This window comes from Ricinus communis, chromosome 4, assembly GCF_019578655.1.
Source record: "Ricinus communis isolate WT05 ecotype wild-type chromosome 4, ASM1957865v1, whole genome shotgun sequence".
NCBI lineage: Eukaryota > Viridiplantae > Streptophyta > Magnoliopsida > Malpighiales > Euphorbiaceae > Ricinus > Ricinus communis.
Window position 1 is genome coordinate 27,950,522 of NC_063259.1, and position 16,695 is coordinate 27,967,216.

General features: G+C 33.1%; 3 protein-coding genes across 3 annotated transcripts; all 3 read left to right on the top strand.

The window, feature by feature from the left end:
* The first annotated feature begins 1,627 nt into the window (after positions 1 to 1,627).
* On the top strand, positions 1,628 to 2,690 carry LOC8269213. Its single transcript, XM_015723052.3, has one exon. The coding sequence runs from the start codon at positions 1,811 to 1,813 to the stop codon at positions 2,018 to 2,020; it is 210 nt and encodes a 69-aa protein (XP_015578538.1). The 5' UTR covers positions 1,628 to 1,810; the 3' UTR covers positions 2,021 to 2,690.
* A 3,846-nt stretch (positions 2,691 to 6,536) lies between these two features.
* On the top strand, positions 6,537 to 9,589 carry LOC8269211 (truncated transcription factor CAULIFLOWER A). The gene is made up of 8 exons (XM_015723875.3): positions 6,537 to 7,133; positions 7,210 to 7,288; positions 7,851 to 7,912; positions 7,998 to 8,097; positions 8,355 to 8,396; positions 8,678 to 8,719; positions 8,819 to 8,896; positions 9,301 to 9,589. The coding sequence occupies exons 1-8, from the start codon at positions 6,952 to 6,954 to the stop codon at positions 9,310 to 9,312; spliced, it is 597 nt and encodes a 198-aa protein (XP_015579361.1). The 5' UTR covers positions 6,537 to 6,951; the 3' UTR covers positions 9,313 to 9,589.
* A 2,683-nt stretch (positions 9,590 to 12,272) lies between these two features.
* Positions 12,273 to 15,479, top strand: LOC8269210 (gamma carbonic anhydrase-like 2, mitochondrial). Its single transcript, XM_002511115.4, has 2 exons — positions 12,273 to 12,756; positions 14,920 to 15,479. Exons 1-2 carry the CDS (start codon positions 12,372 to 12,374, stop codon positions 15,294 to 15,296), a joined length of 762 nt encoding a protein of 253 aa, XP_002511161.1. The 5' UTR covers positions 12,273 to 12,371; the 3' UTR covers positions 15,297 to 15,479.
* Positions 15,480 to 16,695: the final 1,216 nt, after the last annotated feature.

Below are 16,695 nucleotides of genomic sequence, written 5' to 3' on the forward strand. Positions count from 1 at the left end.
TTTTAGACATGCTCAATTAAGCAAGTGGACTTGAGTTTCGGCCGAGTACATAGCACGAGCTGAGGGTCCCACAGAGGCCTACCAAATCAAACCCATATCATATGCGAGTCATCATCAACAGGAAATATTTGTACTGTGTGAATGGAATAGCGTATAAACTAGGTGCAATCTGCCACGTGTATGGTAAGAGAAGAATGACGGATGAAAGGCGTATAAACCTGGAAAATGAAAGTTTAAAACTTAAAACACCTCCACGCCTCGAGAATGATGATAAATAGGCAATAATTTTGTTTCTTCATTGCAAGTAGGAGGACAAGAGACTTATAGCAGTGTCTGAATTAAGACAAGGGTCGAAAAGTGCCAAATGAATGAGAGTCATGTGTTGCAATGCTGTGGTTCTAAATTTTGAGAGGTTCTGAATTTAAACTCTAATATAAATTTTAATTTTTCTTTTACGAAAATTATTTATAGAAAGAAAAGGTGTGTAGGATAAGATGCTTGACCCATCCAAGGACATCTCTTCCATTGAAAAGTAATGAAAGGTCCTTTGCGTAAGGATCTAGTTCAAGTGTTTATGTAATGTAATGGTTCATGCAAGAAACTTCACAACATATCCAATATAATACATACTAGTTTGTATATTACAATTTCGAGTCTTAGGAATGATGCATTTCTTGCAAGAAAAGAATGTTAATTTCTGTAAAGGCATGTCCATTTCCGGTCCCACTGTTGGAATACACATCTGGTCTCGGCATATTTTGGCATATAAAAGAAATACTATTAGCACTGAAATAAAAATGGATCAGTGCATATCAGTTTCATACTTTTCTTTCAATCCCATCAGTGCCATTATTGCTTCCGCTTGTTTGCACTTTTTTCAAACAGTATATATCGTGAACTAGTAAGCTGATTTTAGTTGCAATGGCGGATTGGGCACCTATATTAATAGGAGTTATACTGTTCATACTATTTTCTCCGGGCCTAATAATCCAGCTTCCGGGGAGCACCAGGCACGTTGAGTTTGGCGGCTTCAAGACCAACGGAAAGGCTATCCTTGTTCACACCATCCTCTTCTTTGGCGTCTTCACCATCCTCATTCTGGCACTCGGCATCCGCATCTACACTGGCTAATTTGTTCTTCTTCTCCATATAACTTCAAGTTTTTGCAAGTTGAAATTATTAAAATCTGTTTTTTCCCGTAAATGTGGCTGCAGTTTTATTTGTAAAAACGTTTGATCTATTTGATGATTATTTTTTTTTTGCCCTTTAATGAGTCTTGTTGGTTCCAGTTGCATGAGTGAAATGTTTGACAGCATAAAACTAGGTTCTTTACATAAAAAAATAAAAATAAATAAATAAAATTGAGCAAATGGGCAGGCCTACCTGGGTCTCTATCCCACTTTGCAAGTTTAGAACAACATCAGTAACAAATTGAGCCTAATTCCCTAACTGGGTCAGAGCTGGGCCTCAAGAAGTGGAGTGGGTGAATAAAATTAAAAGGTTTTTATTCCACCATAATCAGGTAAAATAATAATCATGCTTATCCCAAGATGACGACGACCGTTGATATAACCGAAAGAAAATTGCGGACACGTTTTGGGATGCACATGCACCCATTACAAGTCACATCTGCATCAATGCATTTGTCCATTAGTTCAGTTTTCCCTATCGAATTCCAAACCCATCTTTCTTCTTAAACTCTTTAATAATTTAGCACTTTCCTTCCTTTTAACTTCCCTATCTAAAGTCTAAAACCATCTTTAGTTTGCATCTGGGTTCTTGATCTTGTGTCGGAAAAAGATATAAGGGTATGGCAGATTGGGGGCCAGTGATCATAGCAGTGATTCTGTTTGTGCTGCTAACGCCAGGGCTGTTGTTTCAGATACCGGGTAGAAATAGAGTTGTTGAGTTTGGGAACATGCACACAAGTGGTGCTTCTATTGTTGTTCATGCCATCATATATTTTGGCCTCATCACTATCCTCCTTATCGCCATTGGTATACACATTTATGCTGGCTAGTAGTCTTTTGCTTCTTCTTTTATGTCATGTAATACTATTCTTACTTTCTATTTCTTTTTGGCTTTATAGCTGTTAATCTATTTTTAATTTTTGCAGTTGTTGATATGCATTTTATGATCTTTGTATCAAGTATGTGTCCATTAATTTTGGGAAAAATGTAAGGTGTAGATCTGTTTTGGACTCTTTTCCCTTTTTTTTTTTTTTTTTTTTCTTAATTGAGGTTTTCTCTTCTCTTTTTTTTCTCCTTATGGGGTTGGCATGGGGCTATGGGAGGGATTGGCCCCGGTTGATGGGGTTGGAACATGGGGTGCTTTTTCTTTATTCATTGGAGCTGAGTGGGCAGTGAACTGCCAATAGTTATATCTACCGCTGATCAACAATATTGATCCTTTCAAATCCTGAAGAATGAAAATACTAGCTTAAATTTATAAATAAAAATACCAACCTGATCAGAGATTGGCGAATCCTATGATTGGGTTGCTTCTTGTGATTTGAAGGGTGAAGAAGATGAGAGCATGCGACCTTGATTGATGGCAGTATGTTTACGAGTCGAAATGGATACAGAATGAACTGCATTTTTTTCACTTCCACGATCTAGCAATTTGTTCCAATGCCTTTCTAAACGTCTTGTATCAAATCCTGACGATATATCTATTGGTTACATTACCTATTTATTTCTCATCATTTTATCATAATCGTCCTGTTGTGTGATTAGAGAAAACGAGATTGGTAGAAATGGAGTAATGTTATATCTGTTATTAGTAACTTGTTCTTATTTTACAAGCGTTCGACATTACCCTGTCGTGAATAAATTACAATTTACAAGCTTTAAAGATGTGGTTTTAAGGTCTGCTGGATTATAAAGATTGGGTCTTTTGAAAGCCTCTTAATATTGGTAAGGCCCTAATTCGTATTCCAAATTGTTACCTCAGGAGTTTCATTTGGGTAGTAATAATGTTTATTGCTCTCTTAAGTCATGCTTAACAAATTCTCTTCAACTGATGTATTATAAGTTTCAACTACGAGATTAAGAAATTTAATAAATTGTGTCATTCTTAAGAAAAAAAGGGATATAATTAAATTACTTTTTTGTGTTTGTTCATTATTTGTATTGAAAGAAAAAAAAAATTGATTGCTATTTATTTTAGAGTGGGAAAAAGTATTTGTTAATAAAAATAATTTTTTTTTATCCTTAATAAAATCATTTGTATTGCATGGTGGAGATCAAAATCTTTATTAAATCGATCTCCTATCCTAAATATTGCCTACTTCTTAGTGCTCGGATTATTATTTGTATAGCAATAATATTTAGATCTAAAATAAAAATTGGAGGTGGCAAAATCTGATTCGCTCGAATAGAGAATCATTTATCCCTTAATTTCTATCTTGATTTTTATAAAATCAATAATAACAGATTTTTTTACAATATATATATATATATATAGTATTACTTCTTTTAGTAGGTATTATTGAGTATTCAATTTTGTTTTTTTTTTTTTTTTTTAATATTGGTTGATAATATATAAAGCTTAACCTATATATGTATACTATCTTGTCAAGGAAAAAAGTAAGAGTATAATTGGATCAAAATATTATCAAGCTTGACTTCTGATTATATATCTCCCTCTTAAAGACTTAAATTTAAATTTGAATTTGATGGAGTATTTTTTATAATCAGGATTTAGCTTGATTAAATAATTAAAATATAGAGACAACTATAAAAAAAGTACCATGTGGTTCATTATTTGACAATTTCTAATATATAGTATTTTTTCAGACAAAAAAGGATATGTGATAAAAATAAATATTTTACCGTTAAAAAATATCGATGAGTAATGATTTAGCTATCTTCACTCCAATTAACTATCATTATTATATTTTCAGTATTTGGAAATATAAGTTTAAAGTTTAATGACTTAAAACGTTATTGTTTGACTATTAAATCGATATCATTGAATCCATTACTTATTAAATAATGATTTAACAATCAAATAATAGAATTAGAAGTTGTTAAGCTCCAAACTCATATTATCAAATATGTACAACGTAATAATGATGGCTGATCGGAGCGAAAATAGTTGAATTCTTATAATTTGAGACTTTTTAATATTAAGATATATTTTCTTATGCTTTTTTTATCTAAAAAAGAATTATATAGCGAAACATAAATCAGAGGCTATGAGCTTGAGTTTTGCTAAAATGTGAACAGCATCAACTGGATCTTCATAATGACCTTAGAGGATGTTGCTTTTGGAATTGAAAATACGAAACCAATAAAATTCATTGGAATACAATGATTTAAAAAATGACAAGATTATAAAGATTTGATTAGGGCCACGAATCTTTTGAATTATTTTATCATTATAATTTGTTTGAGATTCGATTTGTTAACTTAACTTATTGACTAATTTAACTTAACCGTTACTCAACAAACAAGAAGTCCATTTGTATATTTTACGTGCAGTTTATATATTATTTAATTAAAATATGTTTCACCCTATATCCATGTTTCTCGAATTATTATAGTCATATTTATTATATATAACAGGGAAATATGCGATTCTTAGAGCAGTAGCATTGTTTTTAAAAATTGATTTTAAATAATATTGAAAGCTTACATTTAGTTTTTATTTTTTCAAAAAGAGATGAACATGAACATTGACTAGTGCTTTTAATAATTTTTTTTAATTGGGTTTATATCCACAAGAAAAACATTAATCTTCAACAGTTATTTAACGGCAAATAAAAAGAAAGTCAGTTGAAAGCGAATTACAATTATTATATAAAAATGAAAACAATAGGCTGAAAGGAGAAACTAAACTCACACACCAAAACAAAACCCAATATAAATTGGAGTTGATTATAAAACACAGGCAATATAAACTGAAAGTGAAGATAAAAATGGTCCAACCCAAGCAGGTCGAAAACACATTATACTTATCACAATTGCATTTAGGTTAAGGAAGCCCCACATGTCAACTATCTATCCATCACCCATTGCTCAATCACAGAGTAACTTTGTATCCCCACCTTACCACATCATTAATTCGCCAAAGTGATCATATATATATATATACGTTTCGAGCTCTTCTTTGTTTTGGTCCTACTAGGAACGTTTTGAGTTTTTTCACTTTCTACTCTTAACTTCCTACCTCTACCACCGTTCCTGTAATTTGAATGCCCAACTCAAGAATAAAAGAAGTATTCCCCGAGATTGAGAAACCCAAACAAATTTAAGTTAATATTAACTAGGATTAATTAGTTTGGTAATCCTCTCTAACTTGACTTTGTGCTCCAACCACTACTTTGAAGTGAAATGATTGGTCCCTCTTCTTAACTCATTTCTTAACCTTTCGAGAATACATATGTATAATATTGTAGACATAAACATGCTTCCTCTACTCTGTTCAAAATTCTAGTTTTAGTTTGTTAAGAGATGTGCAAACTATGTTGCCCATTTGTTGATAAGGGTGTTTGCTTCTACGATAAATTCTATCATTCCGTGTTCTTGTTATTTGCTCGAATAGTTAATTTTCTCTGATTTATACAACCTATTCAATTCAATATATTTAAAACTAACATGTAACGATCACTAACTAATAATTTTTAATTTTTTTTAGCAAAATTATTTATATCACTTTTATTTTAATCTTTAATTATTAAACACTCAAATGGTTTGGAACTCCGTATAAATAAAGGATAATTATTTTTTTACACTTTATGACAATGTTGGAAAGAAAATTTAATGAGCCAATTGCCTATAATTTGACATTTATGTATTTTCATTTTTCATCTTATTATTGATTTAAAATTTTATGGCTTATTTTAGGTACTGTCTATTTTATGAATATTGGTTCAAATTTGAATTAATTGAGAAAAATGTATGAAACGGGTAAAAGATTTTGGCATTAAAATGTCCCCAGAAAAAGAAAAAGTATGTGTTCCTCTATCTTTACGACTCGCATCTGACTTGACAATAGACATTTGGACACGCCTATCCCAGGTTTCTCATTTCTCACCATTTTATTCAAAAAGGCATAATTATGAGATTTACTAACTATATTTTTGAATTCTTTTTGTAATCTCCACAGCTTTCCCAATTTCATTAACATGATATCTAATCAATCAAAATTTGCATACACGTGTCGACTGCACATCGGATTCAATGGATCCATGAAACTTTATTAAGCTCTACGTGTCGATCGCTGATTAATTGGATACTACTCCTACGCCACCTGATGTCTTCCGCTGTCCGTAGAGCCGTATTTGCATATCTTTCTTATTTAGGTTCTAATTAAAAAGAAACTGTCTTGATTTATTTCAATCTTTTTGGTTAATTCTTAATTTAATTTTCAAGATCTGCAACATTTGCGTTTTCTTCATAAGAGTTTTAATTTTTGCAATTTATTATAGGACCAATATGGTTTTAGTTTAGTTGTATGCTTGCAAGATTTCAAAGTGTTCTCTACTTAAAGACTTTTTTTCTTTTGTTTTTTTGAAACAATGCGGTCAGACTTATGGATTAGAAGAATGATAAATAAATATGCAAATGCGAAGAGTCGTATATAGAAGCAATAATGGAAAAATAAGAAAGAGGATCCAATCTTCTCCCCAAAGGAAAGTGTAGTGCCTTCATGTCGCATCATCTGCGCCAAAAAGTGCAGTGATTTTTTTGAATAATCGTCCATTTTATTCTTAATCACACTTAAAATTAACATTAAACATTAAACATTAAAGATTAATGGTGACCCACTTTTCCCTTTGCATGGACAGAACTATAAATATATACACACTTGTAGGCCAAACACAATTCTCTAAATTTGCAGCATGTTCTTCATCAATATATCTAAATACATATAACATACGCACGACACAGTGAAGGTGTTTTTGTTGTGTTTTCCTTTCGATTTTGATTTAGACATAGATACGAAATGGGGAGAGGGAAAGTAGAGCTAAAGAGAATAGAAAATCCAACAAGCAGACAGGTTACCTTCTCCAAGAGAAGAAATGGTCTTCTCAAGAAAGCTTTTGAGCTTTCAATTCTTTGCGACGCTGAAGTTTGCTTACTGATCTTCTCTCCTACTGGAAGGGCTTACCAGTTTTCCAGTCATGAGTAAGTAGTGACTAATTTCTTTTATTAATTTTAATAGATGCATTTATTATCTTAGTTTTGGTTTTTCTTGTTGCAGAATGGATAGGACCATTGCTAGGTACAGGAGCGAAGTAGGACTTTTAGGATCAACTGACCTGCGTACCAGATCACTGGAGGTAAAACATATATTATTCTATTTATCTTTTCAATTCACTTTGCTTGATATGGATGAAAGACTTTGTCTTCTTTTCCACTAAAGCATCTATATAACTAACATAAAAGAAAAGAGTTCGTAGATCAGTTCATGTTCAACTGTATGTTCTCTTCATTCTTCATTTGAGAGATGCAAAGATTTTGAGAATCTCGACCATTTCTTATTCGACCGAGTATTTAGATTTAGTGATTGTTTGATTTTAATGTGATCTCGGACGGCATATGTAATATGTTAACATTAATGATCTTTAGAAAAGGAACAGGAAAAGAAAAGAAAAAAAAAAAGAAGAAAATAAAAGTAGCATGCTGGTGACTGTCAATTCTTCATTTTTGCTGTCATGAAATATCAGAAAGTATCTTATAACTTTTAAACATTCACAATTCCCAATCTATCAAAAAAGAAAAGAATGGTATGTCTTTTCATATAAAAATGGTAACAGAAAAATGCTGACCAGGTTTTTGCTGTTGTAAAAGTCTGCGAATGACATGTAAGCTGCTTTGTATTTTTTTCCGGTGCGTAAACAGTACTGGAGAAACGAGATTGAAGAATTAAAGAGAACAATTGATACCATGGAAACAAGACTCAAGTAATCACTGTACTGTTAGTATTAATATTATACATATCCTCCTTCCCTTCCATCTTCATGACTGTATCTGTTTATAAATCTGCAGGCACTTTTCTGGAGAAGATATATCAGTGTTGGGCATGAAAGAGTTAAAACAGCTGGAGAGGCATTTAAAGGTAGGAGTTGAACGCATCCGCTCTAAGAAGGTAATCATTTTTAACCAACCATATGCATTGCTCTATTGCAAATGAAATTCAGTTATGCTGCTACTTAAAATTCTAAAAAGATAATTTATATTAAACTTAATTGTAAGATCACCATTAGATTTTAATAAACAGGCTCTTAACGTACTGTTAGTATCATTATTGTTTATATATTATCTTTATTTTGGTAATAAAATACATGTTCTTCTATTAGTACTGTTATGTTGTGTTGACCCATTAATTGTCGTTGTGATAAACAGAGACGCATCATTTCGGAGCACATTAACTCGCTGAAAAGAAAGGTAAATAGATGTACAAGTGTAAATTTATACACTCAAGATTCTAAAGGCTTGCAATTATTTTGCTAATGTTCTTGTTATTCTACCCAAAAGAAATAGGGAATATTTTTCTTAACCCTAGATAAGATTATCAATAGAAATTTAATGAACTCAAAGCAATTGATTTGTATATTTAAAAAAAAAAAAAGAATTCACTTTTCACATAACCAAAGCCATTAATAATTTCACAACGAAAAGTAGTTTTGGGTTATTGTTATTGAATTTCTCTCTTTGTTAAAATGCAGCATAAAGTACTCCAAGAGGAGAATAATCGTCTCCAGAAAAGAGTGAGATATATCTTATTCCCTTTAAAGTTTTGATCAATATATATTATGCATAAAGCTTAATTAATTTGAATCTTATTTTCTGTATGCTTTGATGTTAAGTTGCATGAACTCCAAGATGCAAACATAAGCTCAGGAATTCTTCAATCAAATGCACGTAATGCTTTTGATCAGCAGAAGGTACATAACTTTATGAATTGTTAAATTAAACTTTTACTTTTCCCATTTATGTAAATTTATTTGTGGCAACTCATGCACAAGTGAAAAGAAAATAATAAGGTAAGGTGATGTTAGCAAAACAATTGGTTAATTAAATAAAACAATCTCTTTATTTTCTTTTTCTAAAAGAAACCAAGAATTCATTATATGAGAATTTCCCATTAACACACATGTATGGTATTTTCATAGATTTAATTGTTACAAATAAATAGAAATAAGTAATAAACAGAACGAAGCAAGAATGTATAAGATTATAATTTATTAATCAAAACCCTACTAGCGGTTGAATAGTTCATTTTATAAGAAAAAAGTATATGCTGGGTTGAGCTGTATGCTGACTGCTACTGGATGATCTTGAAATGCAGGGCTCTTTATGATGAAACTCGCCATTAAATAAGTGCTAGATGTGAGGTTTTCCTCCATTAATGTTCTCCGTCTGTGCTTATGTATTCTAATATTTGTGCTTTTTACGTAATTAAGAGTAGGTTTCCTTTCGTCGAATAATGCTTGTGTTGTTGAATTGTAAGGACGCAGTTGCAGTCGGAAAAAAATGTATGTTCCTCGTTAAGTAAATTCCTACGAGGAAAGTTTCCTCTTCATGATATGTATTAGAGGGACGTTTTATATTGATCACTGGAAATGCCCAATTGTGCACTTTGATATGTATTTATAATTATGGACTCTTCAAGCCATGACAGATTCAAGTATTCATTATGCTACTAAAACATCATTAATCCAAATTGGACATGTATTGTTAACTTATTACTTATTTGATTCCTAATCACATTATACTCTAATATAATAAACTACAAGTCTTCAACTTAAATTAATTACCTTGAACCCAATTCCATATAGAAATCAAGAATCTAGGCAGAGAGTTTCCTTTTTTTTTTTTAGTCAAATAATATTAGAAATCTCACATGTTATATAGTGTCCAATTGAGTTATTTTCATATCAAATTCCAACATAATAACAACAATATATTGTTCGATAATTATGAGAAAAAATTATTTATATTATTTTATTATAGTTATTAATAGTATTGTTTTATTAAATATTTAGGCCGACAGTGATTTGTCTATTTTTCTTACATAAATTTTTCTTTTCTTAATAGTAATGACTTGATTATTCTCCATGTATTGCACTTAGCTATTGAATGTGTAATACTTGAGTGTTTTGCACTTGCACAATAAAAAAGATAGTGTTAAATTTTATAATTATCCTATATTTGTCACTTATATATCAATCGAATAATATGAACCCAAAGTAGATAAAAAAGATCATTAATTAATTATTATCTGGTGTGAATTATAGTTTGTCAGTTTAGTTGCAGCTCTGTAAACTAAACTCTCAAATTGCAAAACATAATAACTATATTAACTGTTACATCTGTGCACAAAGACTATAGTACTAGAATTGGAGTGGAACAGACCGCTAATTTCTAGATCCAAGTAACGAGATTAATCATGTAGCCTAAAGCGCTCTCGAACAGTAGAGATGTAATTTGCAGTTCTTTCATCAACGCTTTCATCACAGGCATAACCACCTTGACCTGTTGACGACTTCTCCTTTTGGGGACGATGTGCACCCACAGAAGTAACCGAAGATGGACAGTGCTTAACATATTGCACTGAAGAAGCTGCCTTGCCTGCCTGATACATAGACATCACTAGCATGTGTTTGGTCTCCATTACTTCAAAATGCTGCTGTGTTCCTGCTTCTGCGTCTTGTGTTTTCCAAAATGTTTGAAGAGTCTGTATTTATAGTAGTGTGGTTTGGTGCTTAATTTTTCACTCGGTTCAAACAGAGCAAAGAGAAGGAAAAGGAAAATATCTTGGAGGGTATTGTTTAGGATCAGCATCTGCTAGATATTTGAAAAAAGTGAGAAATCAGATCGTATCCATCCCATTCTGCAATAACTTGAAAGGGCAAAGTCCAGATATGTTCCTATCCTGGTACTGGAGGTGAGCTTTACAGGATGTAAAAAAATAGATTCTCCCACTTCCAACCTGCTACAATTTTCATTGCAATTATCCTATATATATATATATTCCTTACGCTAACGTAATAATTCAGTGCTCATAATTCATCATCAACCCTATCTTTTGTTGCTTGCATTTAGATAATTTTTAGGATAACAAGAATATATATTAATATTGGTTGCTTCTTCTTCTTCTTCTTCTGCTCAAATTGATTATATGCTTTCCATTATAATATATCTTTGAATATTCCTATATAATTATGTGACAAGAAAAAACAATTATAACACATGTAATAGTGAATAAAATATAAATCCATATGTTTGAACAGGAAAAAGTGAATTGCACATTAATTGATTAAGATGTAACACTAATGAGAGAAAATGAGAGGAAGAAAAGAAAGAATATTACCTATCTTTTATTTTCCTCCTTTACACCATAAATTGGATAAGTTAGAAGAAAAAAGGACTTGGTATAGGTTACTGTGCTGTGTGGATCCAAGATAAACATTCATAGATATTTAAACTTCTTTTTCCATCTTTATTCATTATTATTATTATTATTATTCGAGATTGCTATATTTCCAATTAGCAATTTTCTTATTAATCTCATCAGGAATTGAACATATAATTAATCTTAATTATTGTAATGTAAGACTGGCAACCTGGTGACTTAATGGCTTTCAAGTGAAAAGAAACAATCGAAGGACATGCTATAATTTATCAAGAAGCCTGTAAAATGATTTCCATAGGAGTCCCCAATTTCACTTTATTCTTATTTCTTAGCAGAAGAGATGCTCCACTTTCCTTGTGGTACTAAGGCTATAATAAAAACAAGTCCCAAAAGAAAAGAGACAATATGGCAACTTGAGCCCTGCAGCTTTTAATCCAACACCTACCCATAATAGAACACAACAAAAATTTTCCAGCTGAACTGCTAATTCAACTGACAATGAGATTCTGTAGGGTCACAGTCAAATTTATTGGCACCACCTAAATGAAAATCTTGGTACGTATTAACATGAAACTGTGAAACTTGTATCAGATGAAGGGAATCTTAATAAACTCTTGGATTGCTCTAAAATGAAAGAGATAGGAGATTCTAATCTGGCATCGAAAAGGGCTTATCCTCTGGCAAATAAAGAATCAACCTATTTTTGTACCTAGAAACAATTGACTGTTAGTGGGGTGCTAGCTAGTTCACCTATTTCAAAAGATGACAGGGAGGGCTCATTTTGATACCCCAGTGAATTATGAAAAAGAAGTAGACAGCCCAATACAATTTTTACATGGGGGTATTGGGTCCATAATCGAAAGGTGAATTATGTGTATATGAAGCCCGTGTTCTATATTTGGATCCAATTTTGTTTGGGGCCCAATTATCACCACTCGCAGTGTCTCCTCAATTCTCATTTCTGTACCCTGCAACTTGATTGAGCGCAAACAAGGTCGAAGACGATGGCAGCTGCCCTATCTCGCATCTCCAAGAAAGCCCTAACCTCCACAATCTCTCCTCAGTGCCACTTCCTAAAACGCGGTTTCTCCGCTGCTGAGTCATTATCGTCCTCACCAACCAAATCGATAACGCCGTCAGCGGATCGCGTGAAGTGGGATTATCGAGGTCAGAGGCAGATTATACCGTTGGGACAGTGGCTCCCGAAGGTAGCTGTGGATGCCTACGTGGCACCTAATGTAGTCCTAGCTGGACAGGTCACGGTTTGGGATGGAGCTTCAGTCTGGAGCGGATCGGTACTACGTGGCGATCTTAACAAGATCACTGTTGGCTTTTGCTCTAATGTTCAAGAGCGGTGCGTTGTTCATGCTGCCTGGAATTCTCCTACAGGTTGCCCTTTTTATTATTATTTTATTTATCTTAACTGATTTATTAGTGTTTTGGCTACTTTTAGGTTTAATTGAATTAAAATTTGAGGTTTTCCTAATTGTGCATTTTTTAAGTCTTGTGGTTAATTTGACTTGTTAATCAATCTCATAACTGAGTAGTGCTTTGGAATGATGATCGAAGTTCTGTTATTTTGGTTAACTACTATTGATCCGTGGCTTAGAGTAAGCTAATTTATAATGTGAAAGAGTTTGGTAGGATGTTCAATGTTTTCCGCTGGATGATTACTTGATATTCTTGAAGTTGGGAAGAATTAGTTTTGTTCAATTGCCAGCTGTATCGTGTTATATAGTAGCCTTCCCATTAAGCATATAGTGCCCTGAACATTTGTTTACTGTGCATCATTTAGTAATTAGTAAGATGCACATAAGTTCTAGTAGTTTGGCTCTTTAAGTATTAGTTTCTAATGGAAGTCATGTTTTGGATGACATTACCTGCCAGAAGCATAGATTTTACACTTTTCTCCCTCTCTTATTTGAAATAGAGATGTTGATCGATTTCTTGATTTTAGATTCTGGTTATCAATTTCAATATCTCTCGTCAGTTTGGGAAATGAGTTAGGAGCTTGAAAGAGCTGTATTCCAAGGTAGTTGGCATTTTGATTCCTCATTGTTACTGTATTTCCAAGACTTACTTGTCTCAGAACTTCATCCTCCACGTGTGTATGTATGTTGAATTTTCTGCTTTATATGCATAGAAGTCTGTAATGTAATGTGGATTTTCTGAATTATGAGATGACGTGTGAAAGGCTTGGCTATGGTATGCCAAGTCGTAATATTAATCTGTATAGTTTTCTGCTGTTTACTGTATACATTTCTGATATCCAAAATATCGTTGATTGCCTAAAACTGTAAAGTTCATGTGACAATAATTATGAATAACAGCGAAAAATTTCAATTTTCCAGAGGGGGGAACGTACAGTTTTAAAAACACTTGTTTAAGTCTGAAAAAAATTGACTAGAGTTAAAAATGTAATTAAAACATATTAACAGATGGATATTTCTAGTATTATTGGAAGGCTTGAAGGTTCAGTTCATCAGGACATTTTCTTTCTCACTGACTGGTATTTTTCATGAATAATATTGAAAGCTTTTCCTCCTGAAAAATACAAAGATTCCATTCACATCAGTCCAATCATGTACTTTACCATCTTATTGAATTTGTTTTTTAGCTAAGTAGCAATGAGGATAAGGTAAATTGCTGGGCAATAAAGGTTAAAGCTTTAATTTAATATGCATCCGGTCTATCATCTGCAACTTATAATACTTTTTTGATATAACTGATTTTCTTTATCTTCCAGTTGAGTCATCATGATGCTTGGCAATCTATGTATATAATTATTTACATTGTGCATGCATATGTGTATCAGATTTGCTTTATGTTGGAAATATTGATTTAGACTTGTCCATTATGTGCCTAATTATTTCTCATGTATGTGCATGTCTTTCTGTACAGAAGTGCACATTTCCAACTCATAAATAAGGCTAGGTTTATCATCTAGAACTGCGGGTATGTAAAACTGGAAAAAATATTTCTGGTAAAACTAGTGCTTTCTTTTCTTGGAAATGCTAAATGTTAGTGAGAGTTTGGCAACTCAGTGTTGGATGGACTATCTTGGAATTGCTAGAAGTTGGGCGAGAGTTTGGCAACTCAATGGTGGACAGGACTAGTGAGTGCAATAGGGCACTTAGTTCATCATTGACATCTTACATTATGGTATTATGTAGCTTTTCCTTGCATAATTTACTCAGAATTGCTCTATATGAACAGGCTGGAGTGACAGTCTGACAGATCCCTTCAGGAATTCTTTAATTTTTGTTAGGTTTTACCTTGATGAACCAGAAAACTTACTACGTTGGAAATTTTAATGTTCTGGGTGTCAGATGCATGAGAGTCATGATGTATTTTGCTGATTAATGATGCTATTATACCAAGGGTGCATTAACATTTGTGCCATGGGCTTGCCTTTTGATTTCTCCATAGCAACATAGTGCATTTTAGGCTAACTGGAAAACGTTGAATAAAATGCACGATGTGATTTCTTCTTATGAACTACAGGGAGGATCTCTAATACTATTATTGCTCTTTATTACTTCCGTATATCAGGACTGCCAGCAGAGACATCCATTGAGAGGTATGTGACAATCGGTGCTTATAGTCTCTTGCGATCTTGCACAATTGAGCCAGAATGCATAATTGGGCAGCACTCGATCCTGATGGAAGGTTCTTTGGTGGAGACGCACTCAATCCTGGAAGCTGGGTCTGTGGTTCCCCCAGGGAGAAGAATCCCAACAGGTGAACTTTGGGCAGGAAATCCAGCAAGATTTGTGAGGGCTTTGACCCACGAGGAGACATTGGAAATCCCTAAGCTTGCGGTTGCAATTAACGACCTCAGCAAAAACCATTTCTCAGAATTTCTACCTTACTCTACAGTTTATTTAGAGGTTGAGAAGATGAAGAAGAAGTTGGGAATTTCTATCTGATGCTTTTTTGTTGTCATGTTTCGATGTACCAGTTCATTGCAAGGAAATAAACAGCTCGAGAACATGTAAAGCAAGCTTCCATTTTTCTTTTGTCTGTATTTGAGTTGGCTGTTGACAGAGCCAATTGTGAATTTCAATCAAATGGGTGGCAGTAGTCGATTGAGGCACTTGTCATTTCTCTTTTGTTTGCATGCCCTACAACAGTAGTCCTTAAGCCCACTGTATACTTCTTTGTCCGGGCCAGCTGATGTTGGCTATCAAGAGAATAACAAGATTTTTCCTCCATGTTAGAGAAGGTATTCCAGTTGAGTTGGGGAAATACCATTACAGGGAGCTAAATGTGTTTCTCTGTCATAGAAAACAAAACAATAATAATAAAAAAAAAAAAAAAAAAGATGGCATTGGGGTGGTTGGTAAGATGATTACCGTATGAAGGATTAATTTTTGTTTCATTGAATTATACTCAGTCTCGCAATTGATATCTGTTGGCAATAGCACAACGTTTGTGAGACGTTTTGGCAGTTGCTATTATTGGGTATCAGAAACCAAGCCAGTTTGATGGATCTAAAGTTAATGTGGTAAGCTGCTGAGCTATAAGAATTAGTTTTAAAGATTTTTGTAGGAGGAAGGGAGTATTTTATTCTTCTGATAGAAGGTATCTTAATTTAGGGCGTATGATGGTAAAAAAGAAAAATTAAATTTTAATTAATGATAATTATTTACAAAAACATTTTCTTTCGACCTTTCCTTCCCTCTCTCACTTTAAAATGCTTTGTCCTCCGTTTCTGGCTTGATTGCATTGCAGAGCTTCAAAACTATCCAAACCTCAGAGTTCCCATCGATGGATTGAGGAATATGGCCTTTCCAAAAGATTATATTAATTACTAAATTGTCAATCTTGTTAGAATTCTGGGTTTTGGAGTTGGATTGTAGATTCCATCCGTGGGAAAGTTGTAATGATATTCCCTCTACCCTCTGTCCCTTTCTCTCACTCGTGTGCTTTGGTTGGTTTGTTTCTTGCATATTTTGACAATGAAAATGGAAAAGGATATTGTATTGTAATAGAACGTGGGCATGCACGAGCTACTCCTGCATTTCTTTAATTTCCTGGAATGCTTCCTTCCAGGATTCTCCCATTCCTAATAGCTCTCTCTTCTTCACTGGTCAATTGGCCGTTTTCAGCTTTCAACCACTTATTTTAGTAGTCGGCAACGACATTCTACTATTTTAGGGATTAACATATAATTAATATATATAGCCCCCAGGTGAGTATTTATTTATCTACAAATTAACACAAGTTTGTTTATGCATTTTGCTTTTTTTTTTTTTTTTTTTTTGTCTTTTTCTAAATGTCTCTTTGTCTGGCTAACAGACTTCCACAAAATTTATTGTAATTATT